The sequence below is a fragment of the Rhea pennata genome, chromosome 11 (assembly GCF_028389875.1).
Source record: "Rhea pennata isolate bPtePen1 chromosome 11, bPtePen1.pri, whole genome shotgun sequence".
NCBI classification, from domain to species: Eukaryota; Metazoa; Chordata; class Aves; order Rheiformes; family Rheidae; genus Rhea; species Rhea pennata.
The window spans coordinates 4,546,728-4,570,845 of NC_084673.1; the positions used below are offsets into that span (position 1 = coordinate 4,546,728).

Sequence of the window (24,118 nt, forward strand, 5' to 3'; positions counted from 1 at the left end):
TAGTTCATGTACAATTCATATAAGCTTTGAAAGAGTCTTGACTGATACGTCAGTTTGTCCTCAGGGTAGGTGAGTTTTGTATCATTCCCTACAGAACTAGCCTAAAGCTTGGTGTGTCTTTCGGTGATTTGAATTTGTTTGAGCACAGAATTTACAGGTAACCTGTGAAGGAACACTTTCTTGGTTGCACAGACTGCATCATGTGGAAACGCTACAGTTCCGCTTGCTTTTCATTCAAACAATGCAATATAGTGGCATTCTTCCAGTTTATAAAATAGTCTCCTAGAAAATCTGCTGCACAGATTGATAAAATATAATCTGATTTTACATCCTGCCTTTCAAAAGCTGTATCACACGCTTCTCATTCTTCATATACCTCCTATTCATAGCCAGATCGAGCTATGTGGAATAGCAGTTTACTCAACAAAAGGTCGCACTAACTGAGGACGGAAAGTACGTTTTCATCACAGCGTGAATCCAAAGGAAGATAAGCCATAGAAGAGAGCAGTTTGAAATGGAAAAGAGCTATTAATCCAAAAGTCCACATTTGTTCCCTTGCCCCTGTACAGGCAGGGTGTAGATGGACCCTTTGTGGCCTTAGGGGATGCCCGGGCAATGCTACTTTGGTGCATGAAACGGGAGTTCTTTAGGAAAACATCTTTAATTCATTACCTATTTAATTCCTCCTCTGAGGGTGGTTTTCTTTTAAGACCTACCCTTTCTGTGCCTGTCCTGTGCATGGGAGGTGTGTTTAGAAGCTGAAGTTGCCACATTCTTTAACCCCCTGGTGCCCTTTGGCTTCCTACGAGAAGCCACCTTCTCCTGAGCTGAGACTGCAGCACGCAGAAGAGAGGAGGAAGGAGAGGTAGGAACAGATGAGCGTGAAGGTCGGATAGGTAGGATGGGGCATGTGAGCAGGGGTCTACTCGCATGAGCCTGGACGGATGAGGCAGCGGGGCAGTGGTTAGACAAAGAGGCGCAGGCATCTAGTGGGGATGTGTAGAGAGGCAGAGGAGGAGCACGGGTCGGGCGGGCAGGAGAAGGTCGGTGCGTTTGGTGGACAGCTCTGGAGGTGGGTGGCAAGCCGGGAGGCTGCGGCGGGGCCGGGCGGCTGTCTGCCGAGGAAGTGGGTCGGGGCTGGAGGCGGGTGGCTGCGCGGAGGGGCATTAGCGAGGGGAAGTGGGCAAGGGGCAGGGAGGAGCGGCCGGGGGCGCCCGGCGCGGGGCCGCGGGGGCGGGAGGTGCCGCAGCCCGGCGGCTCCGCCCGGCCGCGGGGCAGCCCCGAGGCCGCGGTGGCCGGCGGGGGGCGGGCGGCGGCTCCGATAAAGGGCCGGGCGGTGGGTGGCGCGGCAGAGCGGAGCGGCGCGGCGGCGATGGGGATGCTCAACCTGCCGGGCTTCCTCTCCTGCGGGAAGAAGAAGGTGGGTCGGGCGGGGGCCGCGTCGGGGCACCCGGGCATGTGACACTGATCGGGGGCCGTCCGGGCAGGCGGAGTCGAGACAGGCACCCAGGCTGGTGCAGGGCACTTGAACAGGTCTGGGGATGACTGATTAGGGGGCTGAGCTGCTGTGAGCCCCTGGGCATGTGCGTGGGGCACATGGACAGGTGAGGGGGGCTGGGAACAGGACAGGCACCTGGGCTGGTATGGGGCACTGAGACAGGTAGGGACAGGGGGCTGAGCTTGGGTTGGCACCCATGCAAGTATGGAAAGATTCAGACAGGTGGTTTTAAGGTGGACACACAGGTATGTGCTGAAGTGAGCACCTGGGCAGCTACAGGGGCATCTGGGCATGTGGAGGGGCAAGATGGGAGGGAAGCCCTAGATAAGCTGCTCCCAGGAACTGGCAGCCCAGGGGACTTGGGTGGGAGCAGGATTGTGGGACAAGGCTGGCCCTGAGGATGCTTTGGGTTCTCTGAGGGGACCCTCTCTCTGGCAGGTCCATGCTGCTCTGCAAGGGACCAGCTGGACCGGCAATCTACTTGTCTATGCCCACCTCATCTTGCTGCCTTGCCTGGCAATCCCTGGGCTCTGCTCTGGCTGGAAAAAGGTGTCTGTGATCAGCCCGTTTGCCTCTGGAGTTCTCCTGAGTCTTCCCTCTTCTTCTCTTCCAAGGACTTCAGTTTGTCAACGGAAAAAGATGCCCATGCCAGCAGCAGCGATGAGAACCAGGAGCGTGGCAACTGGGCAAACAAAACTGACTACCTGCTCTCCATGGTGGGCTATGCCGTGGGCCTGGGCAACGTCTGGAGGTTTCCCTACCTCACCTACCAGAACGGCGGAGGTACTTATGTTGAATGGCGGTGACGGGTGGGCACATCTTGCTGTCTCTGAAAGATGAGGGCCATCCTCTGAGGCTGGGCATGTTTTGTTGTGAACTGGATGTAAACATCACCCTGGGACTTGGGATAGTGCCCATTGGTAGGAGTGGGCAGAGGAGGAGGAAGCATCTCCAGTCTCTCTGCATATCAAATTGAGGGGGCGAATAATATTTGTTTTTTTTTTTCACCACAAACTTCCATCTGAGAATTCCAGAACTCCTCTGAGAGCAGGAAAATTGGCTGGACTTGGAGCTACTGAGACTCCAAAGATCACAGCTGCCATTCAAGCTGTAAACCAAACCTGTCCTGGTCCTTGTCGCCAGGAAACTGAGCTTTTCCAAAACCACCCTGGATGGATAGAAACATTTTGGTTTCCAGACTAAATTTATTCATGACTGACTTGCACCTTTTTGTCAATGTGCCAATATCCTCTGTTAACCTAGATGGCTGTTCTTCCTCCTCAGTGTTTACCTCCCTGATGTGTTTATAGCGAGCACTTGAATCCCCTCTCAACCTTTATTTTGCCAGGCAAACAAGCTAAGCCGGAATAATTATCCATGCTCAATAATTATCTCCATCAGATGCTTGGGAAGTATGAGGTAGAGAGAGCCTCTACCTGCTTACACAATGAACTAGTGGCAAAGCTGAAAGGAGGCTCTGGATTCCTCCTCGGCTGCTAATCCAGAGCTTTACCTACCCGCCAGGCAACCGCTGGTAATTAAAGAGCGTAAATGCCAAGTAACTGCAGAGGACTTACTTGTGTGTGCTTAGGCGCTCTACCTAACAGTCATTTTAAGCCAGTTTCTGGGCCGTAAATGCACCAGGGTCAATATCTGGGGGAACACCAGATGGCATTCTTGGTACAGAGGTTTTACTGGAATGAATTTGGCTTGATTTTGTTGCTCATGGTGGTTGAAGAAAACTAAACTGAAGACAAAATGAATGCTAATAAGTCATGATGTTATCCCATCTACTATTTTTTTTTAATCTACTGTAGCAGAATATTTAGTGGTTTTAAAAATTCACTTGCCCTGTTTTTTTTTTTCCTACTGTTTTCTGTGCCACTTGTACATGACTGAGCAAGTGTTAGACTTGTTCAAAACACAGGAGTAATTCAGTTAATTCAATGCAACTATTTACTACTTTAAAATATAGCAGGTATTTGCAGTCCTTTGCAGATCTGGGTACTTCATTATTTTTAAGTAGGCTGCTGGTAACCAGGATAGTTTTCTGTTTAGTTACATGTGCAGATATCAGGTTGGATATGCAGTGGTGCTTAGGAAGCCTGTGCACTCACCTTCCCTATCGTTCGCATACCCAAAACAAAAACCAAAGCAAATACAAAAGAAGTGCTGCTCCTTTTTGCAGAACATGGTTCTCATTGATGGGCACTTTAAAATGGACTTGCACAAGAGATTCGACTTGTCACAGGAGACCGCCAACCATACAAAATAACTTTCTTGCTTTGACGTACAGCAGCTATTCTGCTAGTGCAGCTGCAAAGTCAAAGCCATAAGGCGAAGTAGACTGCAGACAGAGCCAAGAGGACCGACAGCTGAGCAGTGCTCCTTTTTCTATGAGCACAGTATGTGTTGGATATTTTTTATGACATCTTTTTAATTCTATGAGAAATTGTTCCATGTACAGTACCAGTTCTCCTGGTAATCTCCATTTCTTTGCGCTGGTACTATTTAGTCTCACAGAAAACAAGACTTAAGAACAAATCTTTATGTTGTGTACAAAAGGAAGAAGCACAATAGGATATTGGCAAAAAAAGGTATAAAATGCATTACAGTTGTGGTGAATGCTGAAAGGCTCGCTTTTTTTTATTATGACTTCTTTTCCCCCCTCAGGTGCCTTTTTAATCCCGTATACAGTGATGTTGGCGTTAGCTGGCTTGCCTTTATTTTTCATGGAATGTTCCCTCGGGCAGTTTGCCAGTCTAGGGCCAATTTCGGTATGGAGAATATTACCATTGTTTCAAGGTTGGTATAACTGTGTTTCTGTATAGATTTTTTTTTAATTATTGTTATATTAATAAACAGATGTGGATTAGTGATTTCCCCACAAAATTATTACATCTGGGAGGCAGTTTTCTGTGTGAAGAATATTGCCAGTGTGTCAAGGTCAGTAGTACTATGTCCCAAAATAGATCTTTTCCCCCCCCCTCCCCTCACAGTTAATAAATCGATGTGGATGAATGATTTTCTCCCGGAACTAACAGCTTCGTAGGCCTTATCAATGATTCTCCTGGTGTCATGCAGCATGTCACACTAACCGCAGATGTGCGGACTGGAGGAAATAGCATTGCTCGCTTTGCAGGGGAAAGCCCAGGTGAAAACCTGGTGCTGCTTAAAACAAGTTGCAAATAACAACTTTATTGCCATTTCTGTGCGCTTTATGTCCTGAGCACCTTGCAAGGCAGTTACACGTTGGAGGTGCTAATTCTGCATTTGGCTGCTGCTGTTGGTGCTGGCATGTGGCATGTATGAGCCAGGTCCTTGTGCTGAGATCCCTCTGCTGATGTGATAAGACAGGTTAGATTCTGGCCTGGTAAGGTGAGGTGCCTGTTGTGATAGAAATAATTACACTCTATAGTGGTAGTTTGCTTAGCTGTTTGGATCTGATGGGGAGACTTATGTGTTTGGAAATGAGTAATCTCATGCTTTATTTGCCTATATCCCTCCAGGCTGTGTATAGAAGGGTGTAAAGGACTATGTAATTGGTCCTGTTTGTCCTCTTTATCTATCAGGGGAATTAATGCAGGAACAAGGAAGTTATGTTTCTGATACAATAGGAATTTTACTTGCCAACTTCTATGGGAACAAAAGAGATTGCCGTCCTACTGATTGACTGAACATCTATACTTTTTTCTCCTTTTTTTTTCCTCTCTAATCTTCTGCTTGCAGCACAACCAACCTTTCAAAACAAGAACAGGGAATTTAAGTTAAATGAAAAAGTTTATAGACACAATAAAGTCTTTATGTCTCTGTGCAGATACAACCTTAAATACGCTCTCTGAAACGATAGGTCATGGTTGGCAGATGTCCCCCAAACACGTGGAACAAAGTTCATTGTAACAAAGAAAGACAGGAGTATTACTGGCACAGAAATACTACTCTGTTGCTTCTAATTTATTGCCACAAGTAGCCATTACACAGAGTTCCTTACACTGGCTGGGTTAGCTCTAGTTCTGTGCATTTTTCCCTTCTGCTAAGTGATCAAAACTTCCTGCTGAAATGTTGGAGAACATAATATTGAACCTACCCTTTAGGGGGACTTCAGAACCAGCCCCATTTCTTTTATGAGCCCAATTCAAACATTGTGTTCGGGGGAGGGGGGGGGGAAAGAACAAACAAAAACAAAAAAAACCCTGACATCTGAGATGGTCGTTTTGGATCATATCCTGCATTTTATGGCTTTAGCCTTCCCACGTTTTGGTTGCTGCTCACAATTAAAAAAAAAAAAAAAAAAAAAAAACAACCAACAAATCAGAAAAAAAAAATCTCCCCAAGTAATCTTTTAAAAGGCAATATACTAAATTGAATTTCTTCTCTGTACTTGTTTCTTGCACTCTCTGACCCCAGCAGGGCAGGATGCAACAGAATAAAGCAGCTATGGAATGATATTCAGGTATTAGGAATTTCTTTCACATCTTGTCCTAAGCCTACACGGCAGCCTCTGGAAGGGGGTCTCGCAAGTTAGCTTTACATGTTTTGACTGTGCAAAAACTTGTTCTGCCTTGTTCTCACACACTGGCTTTGCCTGGCCCCTGTCTTCTCTCTTCAGCCTTTGCTGCTCATAGTCTGTGCAAATGATTTGCAGCCTGGGGGTCAATGAACCAATAGATTGCAACAGACTCTGCTTTTTGCGTACTGTAGGAAAAAGTTACTGTGTGATGTCTCTACCTAGGGAAGTGTCTCTTTGTACTTGTGAGAACTTTCAGTCTGCAAGGTAATGAAGTAATTTCAGGGAAATCTGCCGGCACTTGAAGGACAATGAGTACGTTGAAGGCCATTCATTTTTTTTTCAATCTGTGTTTGGTGCAGTTAAGACATTGCTTTTTTCCCCCCCCCTCTTTCCTAGGAGTGGGCGTCACTATGGTCATCATCTCAACGTTTGTGTCGATCTATTACAACGTTATTATTGCTTATGCACTCTACTACTTATTTGCCTCATTTCAAAAAGTGCTACCTTGGTCAGACTGCTTTTCCTGGGCAGATGAGTTCTGCAGCAAAACAAAAATAGGTACTGTACTTACCAAGTAGGCTCTAATATTCCTGTTTTGAATAATTACTTTTTGTGCCATTTTCTGGGAAAATTTACAGGAGCCAGATGGCTACCAATGGTGCAAAAAAATCCATTTTTTGTGGGATCAGGTCTTGCCTGTTTCCTTTTCACTGATTCCAGGTCCTCATGAAATCTATAAAAGAGCTGGAGCAAGTCCTCCCTGTTGGTCACTCTTTCTTCTTTAAAATCTAAGGTTTCTCGTACTGCATACAATCCCCAGAAATAATGCCTTACCCTTTAATCAGGCTTCAAGGCATTGCAAATACCTTCCTTACTTAAAATAAGAGGCTTTCCTCTGGTGTTCTTCCATTACCTATTTTATTTTATTTTTTTACCTGTCCCCACTGGCTATGGTAATCCTGAGCCCCAGTGGGGCATTGCTATTATGCTTTATTAACTCTTCAGAACTTATCTCTGTGCTAATGTTCTTGATGTTTGGCAGTACACGTGCTGCCAAATGCTTGTTATTTCACCAGTGTCCATATCAGATTAATATAAGGAAAAAGGTGAAGTTGGTGAGGTAACTAGCCCAGCTGGAAGCGTGTTGCTGTACAACCTCTGTTGAGACTGTTGAAATTACAGGGACAAGATAATGGATTACATTACTTGAAGTGTTAATAGAACTGTAACTTTCTGAAAAGACATTTTCATATCTAAAGCTAAGATGTGCGTAACAGGAAGTTGATGCTGTATTTAACAAAAAGCTGCTATGTTTTTATGGGCTGAACAAAATTATTTCAGCCTAAAATTCACAGGTTCTGGAGGAATGCAAGACTGAACCGAAGCGGTTGTACCAAAATAGACTTTCACTAGACTTTCTCAGTAAATGCTGATACAGTGCTCTAACTTTGAGAACAGATCATATTTATTGTATGTTCTAGCAAAAAAAGGCTAATATCTTAATTGTAGTCACATCTGCTTTTTGCAAGTATTCTTTATCTTTGCAGTAAGTAAAAGGTGGTGCTGAGCACACCGGATTCCTGATGTTTGAATTTACTGACAAAGTAACACAGTCACAGCTGCAAGTGGTAGTTCAGGTTCGTTTCTAAATATTGTTACTTTAGTGGCAAAAAACTAAAGCTATAACTGTTTAAAGACTGTGTGCTAAAGTAGGATTGTTGGGTTGTTTGTTTGTTTGTTTGTTTGTTTTTAATCACTGCATGTTAACAATCCGCTGCCTCTTTCTTTCAGTAAGTGACTGCAATGCAACCTTAAATGGTGAAATCATTCATGCAAACTACTCTTACATCAAAAGCAACAATCTCACATGCATCAATGACACCATTAACTATAAACCAGTGCAATTTCCCAGTGAGCAATACTGGAAGTAAGTGCACATAAATACTTAAATTGCTAAAGTGTGTTTGTTTTGCGTTGTGGTTTTTGAATGAATCCTCCATTTTTGTCTTATCTTACCTTCCAGGAACAGTCTGGTTCTAGGGGCATGGGTATGCAAATCTGTACAGAAGGAACTTAATTTAACTGGTAAATCTGAGCCCTTAAAAAAAATAAAGCTTAAATCACAGGGGAGCAAATGAGTCAACATACAGCAAACTAGAAAATAGTCCAGCTAAAGAAGCCCTCTTCTCTGGAGTCCTGCTAGGGACTACTTAGCATCTCTGTATATGATACATATTGTTTCACAAGTTACTGTGTAAAATACATTCAACCTATTCTGAATCCTGGCCTTTTCTGAAATGCAATCTCTTTAGCCACCTGATTTATATTTGCCTCATGTTCGCTGAGTTCCCGGGAGCTGACCTTCCTCCTCCTCCTCGCTGGCTCTTCTCCTACCATGAGAATTTCAAGGTTAACTTGGAAGAACTTAAGTAGGCATGATGGGAGAAGCATGGCGAATGGAGAGCTGATGGACTTTAAAAGGAGCAAAACATGGGATAAAGTATTTTCAACTCCAGTGGCTCAATTCTAACTGTGCACTCATGAAAGACCGCAAAATATCTGCAGAAACCTGTGCTCTCGCCTTCTAAAAGTGGCTAAAGAGAAGGAGTGTATGTTGCTGTTGCTCTCTTCTCATTGCACTGTTCTGTGCTTCCAGTAAAGTGGCTCTTCAGCGCTCAAGTGGGCTGGATGAGACTGGCCACGTTGTGTGGTACCTGGCGCTCTGCCTCCTCCTGTCCTGGATGATTGTTGGAGCTGCATTATTTAAAGGAATAAAATCTTCTGGAAAGGTAAGTCAGGAAGAGCTTAGGAGAGACTTATGGCCTGGCCTGATGCTGCCCAGCAACACTTCTAATGTTAGCTGTAATTAAGGGAAGTTAGCGCATGGCAGCATGCGGTCCTAACCTGCTACCCTCTGCTGAACGTAGTATTAGCCTTTATTATTGCTCTTTACTCATGTTTTATGTAACAGTTATGAAGCAAGTGTGCTGATTACATAGCAGATAGTTAATGCACTGGTCTCTTCATTTGAACAGGGCTGCCATGCATTTGGGGATTTTGCTGTCATGCGAGAGATTTAGGCTCGGTTCTGGCAGTCACCTGGCCTACTGTGAAGGGCACATGCCTGTGACTGCACGCGCACACCCTGGGAACACCCATTAATTACTGGCACCTACAGACTGTTTGAGGTGTTTGGAAAACACAGGTCAAGCCCTGCAAAAAGAGGTGCATGTGCAGGTTCCTGCTGGGCTGTAACATCCTGTTTATACCTGAGATTTCAGGCTGCTCATAGGGACCAGGTCTGTGGGTGCTTGTTTTCAGACTCTGGCTCTGCTGAGCTCTTATTTCCAGTTGCTTGAGCATGGCTGCCTGGAACTGCCCTGGGTTTAGGTCGGCTCCTCTCCAGCCACTGGGCAGGCCGAATTTCATTCTTTCCTGCCTGATGCTCTTTTCCTGGTTTAGTTGCTCTCTTAAGTCTGTGTTGTAGCTCCATATCTTACTGCTTTGCTCTCTATTGCCTTCCCTCACCCTTTCTGCCCTTTCCTTCTCATTTAGCCTGCTTTTTTTCCTGTCCTTTCTCTCACTGTGCCTTTCCATGATTCCTCTCTGCCCTTCTTCCTTTTCTCGGTCTAATATTTCTCCTCTTCTCCTTTCTCTTTGGAGCTTTTTGCTCTTCATCTCAGCACTTCAGGGTGGAGTATCTGTGCTTTCCTAGTCACAGCTGTTCTGCCGCATGGTTCCTCTTACCCTCACATTCTTTGAGTTCCTGGGAAATGGCTCTTCCTGTTGTCACTCCTTTTCTGGCATGAAGGCAGAACTCTTCCAGAAGCAAGGTAAGACTTGGGTAAGGCTTGGTTGTGACCAGCAATACTGGCTCAATTATCTGTCTGTGTAACACTGAAACTGAGAATCCACAAAGAATATTTTTGATCACATCCTGCGTAATAATAGCGCTACAGAGCTCTGTTTCTGGCCTGGATCATACTGTACTAGAAGTTATATAGACAAAAAACAGCAAAACAATGTGTGTCTGAGTTTAAAGTCGTTTTTCCTAGAGAAGAAAACTTCCAGCATGGCTTTATGCAGTTGCATCAGGAGATAACTCCATCCTAATCACCTGACTTTGGCTTTAAGCTCTCATTTGCCAGAAACTGTCTAGCAAGAGACCTCTGAGATAGCCGAGTCCATTCATTGCTGTGACAGTAAATCATGTCAGAAGGCACATTCAGAAATGGAGCACTACCTTGAAAGTGGTTAGGTGGCTTGGGCCCTCTGCTTCTGATGGAATGCAGTTCCAGAACTGGCTAATCCACATGATTAGTACTTGACATACATATTTACCTCCAGTCTCACTTCCTTGATCAGCCATATTTTTCACTTGAATCCAGCAGCTTTCAGTCTAAATCCTGGTCATCTCTCAGGCCTGAGAGGATGTGTGTTCCCTCAGTTCTCATGTGTGTCCCTGCTCTTCTTTCTACAGGTTGTCTACTTCACAGCGCTCTTCCCGTATATCATCCTGCTCATCTTGCTGGTGCGAGGTGCCACCCTGGAAGGTGCTCTGGATGGCATTGAATATTATATTGGGAAACAGTCCAACATTACCAAGTTGATGGAAGCAGAGGTGAGGTGCTGTCAGCTCCAGAAGGGTGATGAAATTCTGTGGTTATACTGGCTTGCTGTCTGCAAAAGCCACCATATACCTATATACCTCCCTATCTTAAAGAGGAGCAGCTGCTTTCTGCCTTTTTTTTTTTTTTTTTAAACCCTGTCGGATGCCTCTGTTTGTTGCCGTGGGATATGCATCCACAGCTGGGTTTTCTAGCAACTCCCAGCTCTAAAAAGTCCAAGCCCTCATCTAGCTAATCTTAATCTAGAAAATTTTACCATCAGGTAGTGATAGTTTCCATGGCATTGCCTCCAGAACAACTCTCTGGACACTTGTTAGAGTTTCATCCAGTGATAAACACATAACCAGGCCTGCTGAGAAAGTTCTTGCTGCGAGATAAAGCATTGCTTGCATATCAGGTCCACCTGGTTGGGTAACTAATAGCTTCAAGGGATTTTCAGACTCAGAGGTCCTGTCAATCTTCTGATAAAGTCAGGCCATGTCTTGCCCAGTAAATCAGCTCAGAAAGGAAGGCAGACAGGGAAGGGCACTTCGGCGCTTTGTGCAAGGGAAGAAGGAGCCTAGCCTGCGTTTTTGTTTAGGTTTATGCCAACATCAGTTCTGTCTGATGAAAAGCAAAGATTCAATGCATCTGATCTGGTTTATGTGAGGATTTGCCATTAATTGAAGGGATGTTATAGGGGCAGAGTTAATCTGAGTCTCACCGAAGTGTCTGGGTCTTCAGGGTCATGGTGTGGGGAATACGAGTGGGAGACCGCACACAAGTTCTTGTTTCTGCAACTCTATGCTGGTTTTCCTTATACATTTGGCTCTGTGACAAGATTCGTATCTTGACAACCCACATATGTGAATGAATAAAATCTTTCTTTCAAGGTTATCTCAATAAAGCTTAGATATTTGGCAACAGACACAGGATGTTTCTATGACCTTCCTTAGATCACAGAAGGTAGTCTTTGTGTTAGGGACAGGAGGGTCACCAGCATGGTATTTCTTACTGACTCTAAAACTCTCATGAAATAAAATTTGATGTAAAGGCTAAATCTAGAGAAGCCCTGCAGCTTCCATAGAGGGACTTGAATATTTATGATTTTTCCTTTAATTAATAACATATCTTCCTTGTTCTAATCACTGGTAGGTTTGGAAAGATGCAGCCACCCAGATATTCTACTCCTTGTCAGTGGCGTGGGGTGGACTTGTCGCTTTGTCCTCGTACAATAAATTCCACAACAACTGCTACTCGGATGCTATTATAGTCTGTGTAACGAACTGCCTCACCAGCGTATTTGCTGGGTTTGCAATATTCTCTATCTTGGGACATATGGCGTTTGTGTCGGAGAGACCCGTCTCAGAAGTTGTAGACTCAGGTAGGCTGATCGTTACACCGTCAGTACCTGGACTTATTTTGACTAAAGCCTGACAATAACCTCTTTCGTTCTGCTGCTTTGCAGGGTTTGATCTGGCATTTGTTGCCTACCCAGAGGCTCTCTCCAAGTTACCAGTTGCTCCTCTTTGGTCCTTTTTATTTTTCTTTATGCTTCTGCTCTTGGGCCTTGACTCACAGTTTGCCACCATAGGTGAGTGGGGGCTTTAAGTAACCCGTTGCTTTTCAATTGCAAGTTACATTTCTTAGTTCTGCCTCTGTTCAAAACGCACACTTGTTCTCTTGCAGAAACACTTACAACCACCATACAAGATATATACCCTAAAGTAATGAAAAAGTTGAGAATCCCTGTAACCCTGGGTGTGTGCATATTGCTCTTCTTTCTTGGTCTTATCTGTGTCACTCAGGTACGACATTAAACTATTCTTGGCAACAAGTTTAATTGTGCTTCAAATGATAAGTTAGTTTGCTCAGGTTAAAATATCCTTTCCTGGTGTGACATGAACTTTCCTGCATGTATTTGAGAGAATCTTGAATTCTATCAATACATCTGGACGTGCAAATAAGAAATTACCACCGTAATTTGTTTTAATATATTTAACATATTAAATTTACTTAAAAATATGTCTTAGCACAATATTTATAAATGGAAGGCCTATAAACATACCATCAACATGGCTTTGCCGCTCAGTTCGGGAGACTATATGGGTAATATCAAGCATATCTCTCTCTATATATAAATATTTATATATATATATATATATATATATGAGAGAGAGAGAGAAAGAGAGTGTCTGCAACGCTCTTGGAGCTGTTACTAGATGTTGATAGAATCTTGTGTTCAGAACCACTTACCAAAGAGCGCCACTTCCAAGAAATAGCCTATTTAAGTCATAAAGAGCCATTAGATCAAAAACATCTGTAGATAGTTTGGCTACTCCTTCTGAAATAGATCTATATTAGGAATTTTTAGTACAGCATGTACACTTTCTAGAGGCAATTGCTTTTAAGAGTGTGAAGATTCATCCTAACGGCTATATCTAGGAATGCAGATTTATATGTGTAATTACACTGAGCATGTAAAGAAGATAGCCCTGGTGAATAGGTGGTTGTATAGTTAAGCAAAGCACATAAGAAGTAAAATATGCTGACAAGAAAACTTGCAAAGGACTTAGTTCATAAGAGTGTGAGATGGTACAAAGCTTGTTCTGTATTTTTGTTATCGCAGACTGGTATTTAAAGCAGTGTTTAACCTACACAGGAAACTTGAGAGAGTAACAGCCTACTAGAGCTAATTACCGGTACAGCTTTTTCTGTAGATCCTTATTAAAGCTGATGCTTTAATACTGTAAGTTACAGATCTGACTCTTGCTATCAGCTGTTTATATATATTTTGCATGTACATATATCTAGTTAATCTACAGAGCTGCAGTATTTCATCAGATGCGTTCTTCAACTTTACATAGAGATATTTGAACGAAATAATGTTCACCAATCTGTACTTCACCCAGGCAGTCAGGAAGTTTAAAAACTTACTGATAATTATTTAAATTGGCTTAAACACAGCTTAATCTATTTGCATAAGAAGTTACTAGGACTGGTTATCTCTTTACCTATTTGTTCTCTGTTCTACAGGCAGGAATTTACTGGGTTAACTTAATAGATCATTTCTGTGCTGGATGGGGAATCCTTATTGCAGCTGTCCTGGAAATAATAGGCATCGTCTACATTTATGGTAAATTATGTAAACTGAAAAACCCTGACCTGACAATACAGACAGTTCCAGGCATATTGTATATTAAACACTAATTTCGGCAATAAAATGCGTATAACATCTTAACCATAAAGCCAGTTATTGCAGAACTGGGGAAGTTGACCTTGACCATTCTGTCCCTTTCCTTCCCCTGCTTTACAGTAGCTGCACTGGCGTGATAGATGCCTATTTTACAGTATATTGTATGACTGTCTGCCTTTCAACAGGAGGAAACAGATTCATTGAAGACATCGAAATGATGATTGGCAAGAAGAACTGTTTCTTCTGGTTGTGGTGGAGGATGTGCTGGTTTTTTATTACTCCTGTGCTCTTAACTGTGAGTGTAAATGGCTGAATTGCATTAGCATCACACAACTTACTTGATAATGAACAGGCTTCCACGTAAAGATTTAGGGCTGAATTTCCAGGCCTCGCATGTAAAGACGAGATGTGGCTGAGCCAATGGAGCAATCTGCAGGCTCTCTCTTTCCAATATGTGCTGCTCTGCCTTGGGCCTTCTCCAGGGGAGGTCAGGCCTTCAGAGCAGTTACTAACGAGCTGGGCCTACAGTCCGTGGAGTAATGTGCAGCAGTCGGACTAGCAGCTGGCATCTCTTCATTTCAGATTGAAAAAAAAAAAACATGTTGAAAACCTAGACTTTCCCATTGGAGAGAAGTCCCATTTTCTGGATGGATCCTTGGCATGAGTTTGCTGCTTGGATGTCCAGCAGTTCTGTCTCACTGAGCTCCTTCTTTGTCCTGTCATGTTCCTCCCAGTTTCTAGGAGGGGAAAAAAAGACACAAGCAAAATGCCCCAAGCCTAGGAGCAGTGGCAAGTTCTAGCTACAACGCTATCTTTAATCTCTCCAGAGTGTAATTTAGGAAATACTTCTTATAAATACCTTACATCTGCAAGAATGTTTGTCAACACTTCTCCTATAAATATAGGACTAAAACAAAAGGAGAAAGGTACTAATCCTATTCAGCAAAGCATGTACTCTCCAAGACAAGAACTGAATAGAATCCAGAAGACTATTTCTGTTTAAACATTAAGGTGTAATTAAAGTGGTGGGCTGCATAGCAGTGTTGTCTTTCAGTTCTGTCCTTCAGTCCTACTGCTAGGCCATGGTTTGAATACAAAACTCCTGCGTAACAAATCTATTTGGAAAGCAAGAGGGAGCTGTGCAGACTTTGCAGCCAGTCCTATAGTAAATAAGTTGGAAACAGTGTTCAATGCAAGTTCAGGTCACCTAGAACTCAGCCTTTTTTCCCCTTAATTTTTTCCCCCTCTCTCTGTGTCTCTCCTTTTTTTTCTTTCTTTTTTTTTTCTCTTTTAAATAGGCAATTTTGGTCTGGTCTCTGGTCACATTTTCGACTCCCACTTATGGCTCCATCCTGTATCCAACATGGGGAACTGCTGTTGGCTGGTGTATGATTATCTTCTGTGTCATCTGGATTCCCATTGTCGCTATCGTAAAGATAGTTAGAGCTGAAGGAAACCTGTGTCAGGTGAGGGCACAAAAAGCGGCTGTCATAGACTCAAATCTTGCTCTCCTCGGCATGATCAAGAAAGCTTGTGCTCTCTTCTCAAGAGCATGTTCCATACCTGGGAATCTTCGTTAACTGGAGTTTTAGACCAGAACACATCTCTGGTAGTTGCACCAGAGGCAAATTTGCCCTGCTGTGTTCTGATACGAAGATAAAGTCTGATTCCCAGGGAGTACACCCACACATTCAGTAGTGATTTTCCTGGTTTCTGTTACTATTCCAGCTGCTTTGAATTCTCCACAGAACTTAAATCATTTTCTCAGTTTTGCCTCCCTTTCCTCGCTGAAATCAGCAAGTCCAAGATCCAAGGTGTATCTTTCTTGCCAGGCTTTGCCCAAGAGTCCTGTTGGTCACAGCTCTCCTTACTTTGATCTCTGTGCCTAGAGTCCTCTAAAACCAAGGACTTTTGAAACGTTTAAAAATGAACAAAAAAGTAGTTTGTTTGCTATTTGTTGAGTTGCAGCCCATAACAGGTGTCACACCTTAATGGAAAAGTGTTCAGGGCTAAGACAAGACATTAAATGCTGCTTTTATCCTCGCTTTCCAGCGTGTTACAAGCTGCTGCAGACCAGCTGCAAACTGGGGTCCCTACTTGGAATGTCATCGAGGAGAAAGATACAGCCACATTGTAGATCCCAAAACGGAAAAAGAACATGAGATCCCTACTGTGTCTGGCTTCGTGTACAAACGAGAATGAGATGCCTGTTTGGATGAGAAACCTTTTTAACATAAATGTAATTTTTTTGGACTATTAGAAGGTGACAATGCAAAATCGAAAAACAAACAAAATCCCCAATCAACCCTCAGCCCTCAAACCTATCCTGCAGAAGAAAGCAAGCCGTATTATTTTTAGTGCTGTATGTCTGGGGAGCAACAAATCATAAATTAGACACTGAGGTCTCCCCAGATATTTAGGTTAAGAGGGCAAGAAAATGGATTCCACTCTCCCCAGGCTGATGGACTGGGCATTCTCAACCCAGTCCAACCAGTATCCAGCTGGACTGCAGATGCTGGCATGGAAGAAAATAAAAGAAACATTCTAGTGTTCTCCAGCTATGTGAAGTTTGAGCCAAATGGTGCTGTGCTTGCGTGCACCTAAATACTACAGCCTGGGGGGCAGTTACCGGGTTCTGCTGTGCTCTGTGCTGCCCAGGGTTGTGCAGGCAGCAGAGGGGTCAGTGGGGGTGCTGCTGTCTGGCCCTGTAGCCCAGGGACTATGATTTTTTTTTTCTTCTGTCTAAGCCTGCTGTGAGGCTGCTCAGGATTTAATGTTGACTAAAGTGTGTGTGTTTTGTCCATGTATATACAAATATTAAGTGGCAAAAAAAAATTGCCTTGCCGTGAAATAAGGCTATAACATGGTGAAAAGCAGACTTCCTTATATTTATCACTGTTCTTCCAGGAGTCCCCAAAGGGTCCTCATTTTTCTTTTTGTCATGCCCTATGCTGAGCATTCGTGTGTCTATAATTCAAAACCCATATGTCCCCGTACTCTGTCACTAGCTCAGGCTCTGCTGAATGAAATAGCAACCTTTGATTTCTGCTGCATCTGCTCTCTCTATATTCATCAAGGCTTTACCTATCAGTTTGTTCTCTGTATCATCTTTCACTCTGGCTGGGGTTTTTCCTAGCAAATGGAGAAGACCGAAGTGACTTTTAAAGATTCAAACAGGGCATCAGTCATGTGGTACAACCGAAAGAAGCAGAGGTTCGCCCTAATACAACTAGTCCAAGTACTCCAGAATTATGAGGCTGGGGCATCCAAAATAATGAGATTTTTGAAAAGACTGGAAATGTTCAGATCTACTTGATTTTTGCTTTCGTGTCTTTAAGATTCAATACTTCTCAGCTTTTCTTGAGGAAAAGAGAGCAGAGCTTTACATTATAACCCAACTCCAGGATTTGGGGCGTTAAGGAAAATGCAGTTTGTAATGCATTTGGCAACATCTGAAATTTGACTTCCATATACAAAGTAGAGGGTTAGGTTAAGAGAACTTGGCTTCATTCATAATACAAGAGCATTGCTGATAAACAGGAGAAAAAAAAAACCATCTGACTGAATCCATATGTTTTGTGTGCTGAGGAATGTCTCTCTCACTGTGAAAATGGTTCCTTGGGAATGATGTGGCAGGATTTCTGTCCACAGCTTCTTCCCAGGGCTTTGTTTCTGGGCATGAAGGAATGTGGATAGGGACTTGTTGCTCAAGCTGCATACCTTGGTATATGTTTTATACTGGCATTTTTTGTGACAAATCAACACTTTATAGCAAATAAAATGTAATTTTCTGTTTGTAATGGTTTTGGAGAATTTGTGTGAAGCTGTGGTACAGTTGGGAGGTACCAGTGCACCTTTCACCAGGGCTTTGGGAAGCTAACTGGAAAGGTTTGCATCCAGCAAGCATTTTCTTGAAGAATTAGGACCTAACGTAATAGCCCTGATCTTGCCCTGGCTTAGAAAATACATGAAAACTGCCTGTGAATGCATGATTAGAAGTTGTGATAGGAACTGGTTAAGAGGATGCCTCTCCTGTCCTCAGCTGCTCTAGGGCCAGGTCTGTCACCCCTTCGCAGTGGTGTGCTCCTTGGGCGAGGTGACTCTCCTGGCTAGGGAGCTTCTGAGGAGCCTTTAGGCATCTTTAGAAGTCAGCGCTGCTCCTGGAGGAAGGCTGGACCCTGCAGAGCTGGGCATCTTCGTCACCCACCCGGGAGCCAAGTGTGCCACTGCTTTTCGGGGATGTGGAAAAATCAGCGTCTCCCTGAGCCTTCACTGTAAGGGACGATGTCCACGGCTGGGCAGGTGGCCTGAATGATTTTCTTTTTTTCCTCCGTTTATTTTTCTCTTCTTTGAGGGAAAAAGATTAAAAGAAAACAGTTCTGCTTCAGTCACGTCAAACTGAAAGGAAAACTCTTGGAACTCTTCGAAGTCAAATAAAAAAAAGCAAAAATAAATTCGCTTCTCCCACGGCACCTCTCTGCAGCAGCGCGTTTCCAGGCCGGGGCTGCGGGGAGCCGCGCCGGCCAGCAGAGAGCAGCGCCGGCTCGCGGCTGCCCCGGCCCCGCTGCCGGCGCCGGGGCGAAGGCCGGCGGGCGACCGGCCCTCCGCGCTCCGGGCAGCGCGCTGCAAAGCGGCAGCCTGAAGCCTGAGCCGGTTGGCACTTGCTCCTGCCCGATCCTTGGCTGCCGACCGACGCCTGAGCCTCAGATCGGACCTGCCAGATTGGAAAGTTGTTTTTTTTATTATTGTTATTTTTCTCGTGTTCCAGATGTTTGAAGCAGATAGCCGGTGCGCTCGTGCAACGCCCGCGCGGCTCGGAGCCGAGCGTTGAGGCAACGATGCAGCCCCGCGGTTAAAACCGCTCTGCAAGCTGGAGCTGGCAAAAAGGTTATCTTGTCTGACCGGCTTTCCCCAGGATCCCTTTCCACCCCCGCAACTTGGCTTTCTGCCAGGGCTTGTCCCCTGCTGCCTCCCAGTCCCAGGAGCTGAGCCTCATCCGGTTGACCAGAACTGGTCACGAACTAAGCTGATGTCTGCTGGCCCCAAGGAAATTACAGAGGGAGAAAGATTTTACGTCGTCGGAAGAAACTAATTTCAATGTTTTTCAAAGTGATTTTGCTTTTTTGGCTGAATGCTCCTTTCTTTTAAAAAAAATGGTAAATACAGACTGTAAAGGACTGAAAAAGAAAAGAACTGAACTTTAGTAAACACCTCTTTTGAAATTAAAAAAAATGCTTTGCTCAATCCCAGCTGCTTTGGGAAGCAGGTAAGAAGGCAGTTGACATTCTGACTTTTCTACTTGCTTTGGAATGAGGAAATCATCATTGCTTTGAAACCATTTGAAGGATGAAACAAATCTTTTCCAGTTTCGCTCTAACTATGATGCAAAGAGGGAGAATACTGAAGCAACCCTTCAAAGAGAAAAAAACATTTCACTCTGATTGCATTAGGCAGTTCTTTCTCAAAAATCAACATTCAGCCCAGCCTTAAAGGGTTGCCAGGAGCCAAAGTCTAATCTTGGTCTCCCGCGAGCCTGGGGGAGCTGCAGATCCTCTGTGCAGATCTGCCTTTTGGCCAGATGACTCAGGGAAGAGTAAAAATGAGCAGAAATTTGTGTGTTGTTGATAAATGGCACTCGATGAAGGGAACAAGGAAAGAAGAAGATATTATATTGACCTGACGATTCCCATGTGAATGTTCCCATTGATTTTATGGTCAATTCTTGTCTAAATAACACAGCCGACCTGGGTATCCGACTGAAACATGGAACCAAACCACTGCCCCGGCCCAGAGCATGAACGAGATGGGAGGCCGGCCACTGGCTCCAGTGCTCCCCGTCCCCTCTGCTCTGCCACCCTGCTCTAAACCGCCTCTGTGAAACGACTTGTCAAAAAAACCCACAGCAACAACCGAATGTTGCTGGTAGTTTTTGTCACTGCATCGCTCAGTAAATCCCAAATAAGGTAGAGGTGCAGGAATCAGATGAATCAGGGGCAAAAACCTCTGCTGGAGCAGGGAGGAGGCGGTGTGAGACGGCGACGCTGCGGAGACGGAGCAGCCTGTTAAACCGGATCTGCCACCGAAGGAATCGCAGCGCGGAGCCGCGGCTGTCCCCGGGCTCGCTCCGCTCCGTCCACGCCAGGCGTCTGCGAAGCACAGGGTTAGTGCGGCGGTGAGTTGTACGTCCTAATCATGACACGCTGCTGCTCGCCTGGTCCAAACCGCTGGAGCAGGGCTGGAGAGCAACGGATAGCGGCCAGAGGGCAGCTGGCGAGCTGGAAGGGCTTCTGCTCCACTGCTGGGACTTCCCACAGCAGAAATAAGGGCTGGATGCCAGGCACAAGAGACAGCTCCAAAATCACAAGAAGAGTGGAGGACTAGGGAATGGTTGCCTGGTGTGTCTTACTTTTTAAAGTGAAGAAAAAGGTATATTTGGTGCGATGCTCTGTCTGGCTGTGAAACACCTCGCTGCAAGGTGTGGGATGCCCAAAGGTTACATAGCTTCAAATTCTTTCAGAAAAAAACATGAAGAAGAAAGCCTTGATAAACACCAAGATCCTACCTCTGGTTCAGGGGTCCCAGAGATCCTGGGAGCTGGGGGGCGCAGGGAAAGTGGGGCTGCAATGCTGCTTGTGCTCTGTCCTAGGCATCCTTGCCTGGCTGGGGTCAGGGACGAGACACTGGTCTGCGCCTTTAGTGTGATCTCATACAGCTGATCTAGAGAGCAGAACTTGAAATCTGTGAATTGTATTTACAAAGTTAGTTGCAAGAAAATGCAGAGTGGTGCCAGGAGCAACCTGCTGCATTTTGCATCCCCTGTGCGTGCTCTGCCAGGCACAAACGAGGCATGTTCAACAGCACCCGAACACAGTTTCCTCTGTCCATCCCCCTGCGGTGTATAACCTCTTCAGCTCCAAGGTTTCATTATTTCTCTGTGAGCAATCAGGAAAGTAGAACAACTGGTGCAAAATTTCGTATTGTAACCAAAAAAAGAGTGAAGTCCAACTAGCTTTGCTACAGGCAGCCTGAGCTTACCCTTAATCTCAGTGCTTGCTGCCTGTTTCACACTGACGTCAGCTCCCCTTTCTCGGAAGAGTCATCATTCTCCACTAGCATTGCTAAAGATAAGATAGAAAAAGATAATTCATTTTAAAAGATGAAGCATGCGGCTTGCAAGAAAGCAGAGAGCTAGTGCTGAACACCGCCTGGAGTGGATGCAGATAAGAAAAAAGGGTATTCAGGGCTGCCCGTACTTGGCTTTGACCTCTGCAGACCGGCGCACACTCAGCTGGTGAGCTGGGCCCTGACCGAGGGTGGCCACAAGAATGAAGGTCAGAAAAGGAAGCGCTGAACTGACCGTATCCTGTTGGAGCCCACAAATATTTGGAATTGCTTCAGCATTGTACATCATGCTTGCCAAGAGCCACCATCCTCCCTTGTGCCCCAGAATAGGAATTCAAGAGATGCCTCCTCCTGGGACTAAGTTTGTGCAAGGCCTAGAGTAAGGAAGCCTGGTTCTCGAGATGTGCATCTAATTGCCGTTGTCGCCTAAATAATTGGGCCAAGCCCTGGCACAGCAACAGAGCACCCGAGGAGCTGCTCTAGTCTCCCAGAGCCCCGGGCGAGCTTCAAGGCTGGGTGTAAGCCTTTCTGGACAGGGGCCATTGGGGTGAATTTAGCTGCTGGGATTGAATCTGGTGTAAGTGGAGGATCAATCCAGTTACAACATAACCCACAGAGGTTTATCACATATTTTTCTGGGTTATGCAGATGTTTCTGCGTATTTATGGAACTGTATACTACTTTGGAAGAATACCAATGACCAGACAATTTGAAAACCTGGGTGGAAGCATACTTTGGGGTTTGACTGAACCATGCTTCCAAAAGCTGACATCATGGTACTGAGCTACAGGCAGCTGTAGCTCCCATGCACTGTGCTCATCTGCTCCAGTCTGGGAGCAGGGACATGAGAGAGTTCAGCACAGCAGTCTGTAATGCACACTTTCTCTCATGATGACAAACGGCCATTTTCTAAGCTTTATGCCATGTTTAATACCTGCTATTATTTTATATGAAACTCTTTCCTTTCATGTCTCTGCTACTGCCTGAGAAATTATATTTAGTATTTATAAAAAAATAATTCCCTTATACAATTATGACATCCTGGCACTAAGTAGCTAGGGCTAAAATACATTTTTTTAGTGAAACTACTTTAATGCGGACATGTTTCAGCTTTTGAGAGTTGCATTTCCTTGGGTTCTGTTGCACAGAACTGGTGAAATCTAGAATTTTCATTCCCTAGTGAACGCTACCCATGGCGTGAAGAACAGATCTGCTTTGTGCTGTAAAAGCACAATTTGCAAAATTTGCCATGCAAGCACCAGGAGGGCAGAGCGGGCTCAGGAGGAGGGAATTACTCCTGTGCAAAAATGTCTGCTAAAGTTTGCTAGCTAATAAAAGGTGCCAGGATGGTGAGAGCGACTTTCTGTGCAGACGGTTGTGCGTGGGGAAGGCGATCGGGCCCGGTGGAGAGCCGGGAGCTGTAATCCCTTCCCTCTCTGGCAGGCGCCGAGCAGAGGGGGCTGGATCCATGGCTTTGATGCATCTTGACATGCGCTGAGCAGAGGGGCCTGGAAGAGATACATCCCTCCTTGCAGCTGCAAAGAAAAGCCTATAAGGTATCCTGTAACCACACGTGTTTGTTAAAAAAATGCTACCAGCATGAAGAAAGGCAGAATTTCCCCGCCTGTTATATAATCAGAATAATTAAACTCAGGTGAATGACTCCTAGGAATTTTAGCCCTTAGAGTTTTACTTTGCTGAATTTTATTCAGACACTTTGAAAGCAAAGGAGGAGACAACTGTCCGGCACAGTATGGTGTAAATCACTGCAGGAGCAGCCCTTACTAGGATGAGGAGCTTCCTCTGCTCTTGCTGAACCCCGCTGCGGCCTCTCAGTACTCCCACTCACCTGGCATCAGCGCTTATTTTATTCTTTTGGCTATTTTTAGTTTTATAAATGAATGCACAAGCGAGGCCCAATAGGATTAAGCCATTTCCTTCTTTTGGGCCAAGATGTCTTCTACTTATTTAATATAAAGAATCAAGACATTTCTACCCCTCAGCTCCATTGCACCAACACAGTTGCACCATCTCCACCTGCCAACAGCAGCAGAGCTGAACAGACCCTGCGCAGATAAGAGCTGCAGGTCCAAGCACAGACATCAGCGTTGGGCAGAACAAGAGATACGCCTATTCATGCTGAAAACGGAGAATGATTTCGGCATGCCAGGCAGGACAGTAAAGCCTGTCACTAGAAGACAGACGAGGGCAGCGTTGCCCTGTAAAGTCAGGACAGGCGTGTTCCTCCCTGAAATGGTTTTCATCTTACATTGGCTGTTGGGGTCCGAGCCCCTTCCAGGGGAGCCTTGCCAAGTGCTGTCCTGTTGCTGCAGATGTAATGTGGGGGGCATTTTGCTCAGGCTATGCAGAAAGTGCAGAAAAACAGATGTTGCCTTTGCAGTTCTGGGAATTCAGTTATGTTAAAGAGCTTTGCTTTCCGTTTCCAATGGTTTTGTCAGCATTGCTTGATTTTTAATAAATGTGTACAGTGAACAGTGCCTCTGCTGTTTCCATATTTTTTTAATGGGATGAACATCCATAGGAGCCAGCAGGGACCTATGTTTATAAACCAAAGTGCTGCTAAAGTGATTTGCCTGCTTATATAGACTGCTGCTGTGTTTTCCCAGGCTGATGCTATAGCATCTTTCCCCTACTGACGTTTCCCTTGGTCCATAACCAAGCCCACGATGTCATGCAATGTGACCAGGGGGGATTTAGCTATGAGGACCATCTGGGAGGTCTCCAGCTGCGATTGGTTGTCCTGGAAGGATTTCCCTTAATAGCCAGCTCTCGCCCGTGCACCTGGCTCCAGTGTCTTGCAGTACTGCGTGGCAAATCACCTATTATTTCGGGGAGATTTACAACTTAACTGATTCCTCTGGTCTGCTGGTAAAGCCTCAGCTTTGAGACAGATGTGTGACTCGATGTCCCTGCTGCTGGCAGCAGACCACGCTCATGCCGGGTGGGAGCCGTGGCATTCCTGCAGCAGGCACGACTCTGTACTGCCAAGCAATCGGTGGGCAAAGCCGCTCGCCTCTCTCACTGCAGCGCTACAGTGGCATGAGTTGATATTTTGCTTTTTGCACTTTTGGCTGAAAGTTGGATCCTCTGGTCCCTGCTTAGCATGCAGTAGTGCAGAGCCAGCTCTCCTCCCATTGGTCCTGAGGTCCAAGATTCATTAGTCT

The 24,118-nt window shown here is 45.0% G+C and overlaps 1 protein-coding gene and 1 long non-coding RNA gene across 2 annotated transcripts; both read left to right on the forward strand.

Annotated features, from left to right (window-relative positions):
* Positions 1 to 1,372: 1,372 nt before the first annotated feature.
* SLC6A14 (solute carrier family 6 member 14) lies at positions 1,373 to 16,013 on the forward strand. The gene is made up of 14 exons (XM_062584443.1): positions 1,373 to 1,420; positions 2,113 to 2,281; positions 4,172 to 4,303; positions 6,405 to 6,566; positions 7,800 to 7,935; positions 8,665 to 8,797; positions 10,489 to 10,629; positions 11,771 to 11,999; positions 12,084 to 12,209; positions 12,305 to 12,423; positions 13,652 to 13,751; positions 13,997 to 14,106; positions 15,110 to 15,277; positions 15,864 to 16,013. Exons 1-14 carry the CDS (start codon positions 1,373 to 1,375, stop codon positions 16,011 to 16,013), a joined length of 1,923 nt encoding a protein of 640 aa, XP_062440427.1.
* Positions 16,014 to 18,875: 2,862 nt separating this feature from the next.
* LOC134145251 (uncharacterized) lies at positions 18,876 to 23,431 on the forward strand. Its single transcript, XR_009959569.1, has 2 exons — positions 18,876 to 20,237; positions 22,377 to 23,431. It is a non-coding gene; the product is annotated as an uncharacterized LOC134145251 (long non-coding RNA).
* Positions 23,432 to 24,118: the final 687 nt, after the last annotated feature.

Bases quoted from the DNA above. Each gene is read 5' to 3' on its own strand.
- SLC6A14 (XM_062584443.1), top strand. From the start codon at position 1,373: ATGGGGATGCTCAACCTGCCGGGCTTCCTCTCCTGCGGGAAGAAGAAG. The intron at 2,282-4,171 runs GTACTTATGTTG...TTCCCCCCTCAG, and splicing joins CACCTACCAGAACGGCGGAG to GTGCCTTTTTAATCCCGTAT. The intron at 8,798-10,488 runs GTAAGTCAGGAA...TTCTTTCTACAG, and splicing joins GAATAAAATCTTCTGGAAAG to GTTGTCTACTTCACAGCGCT.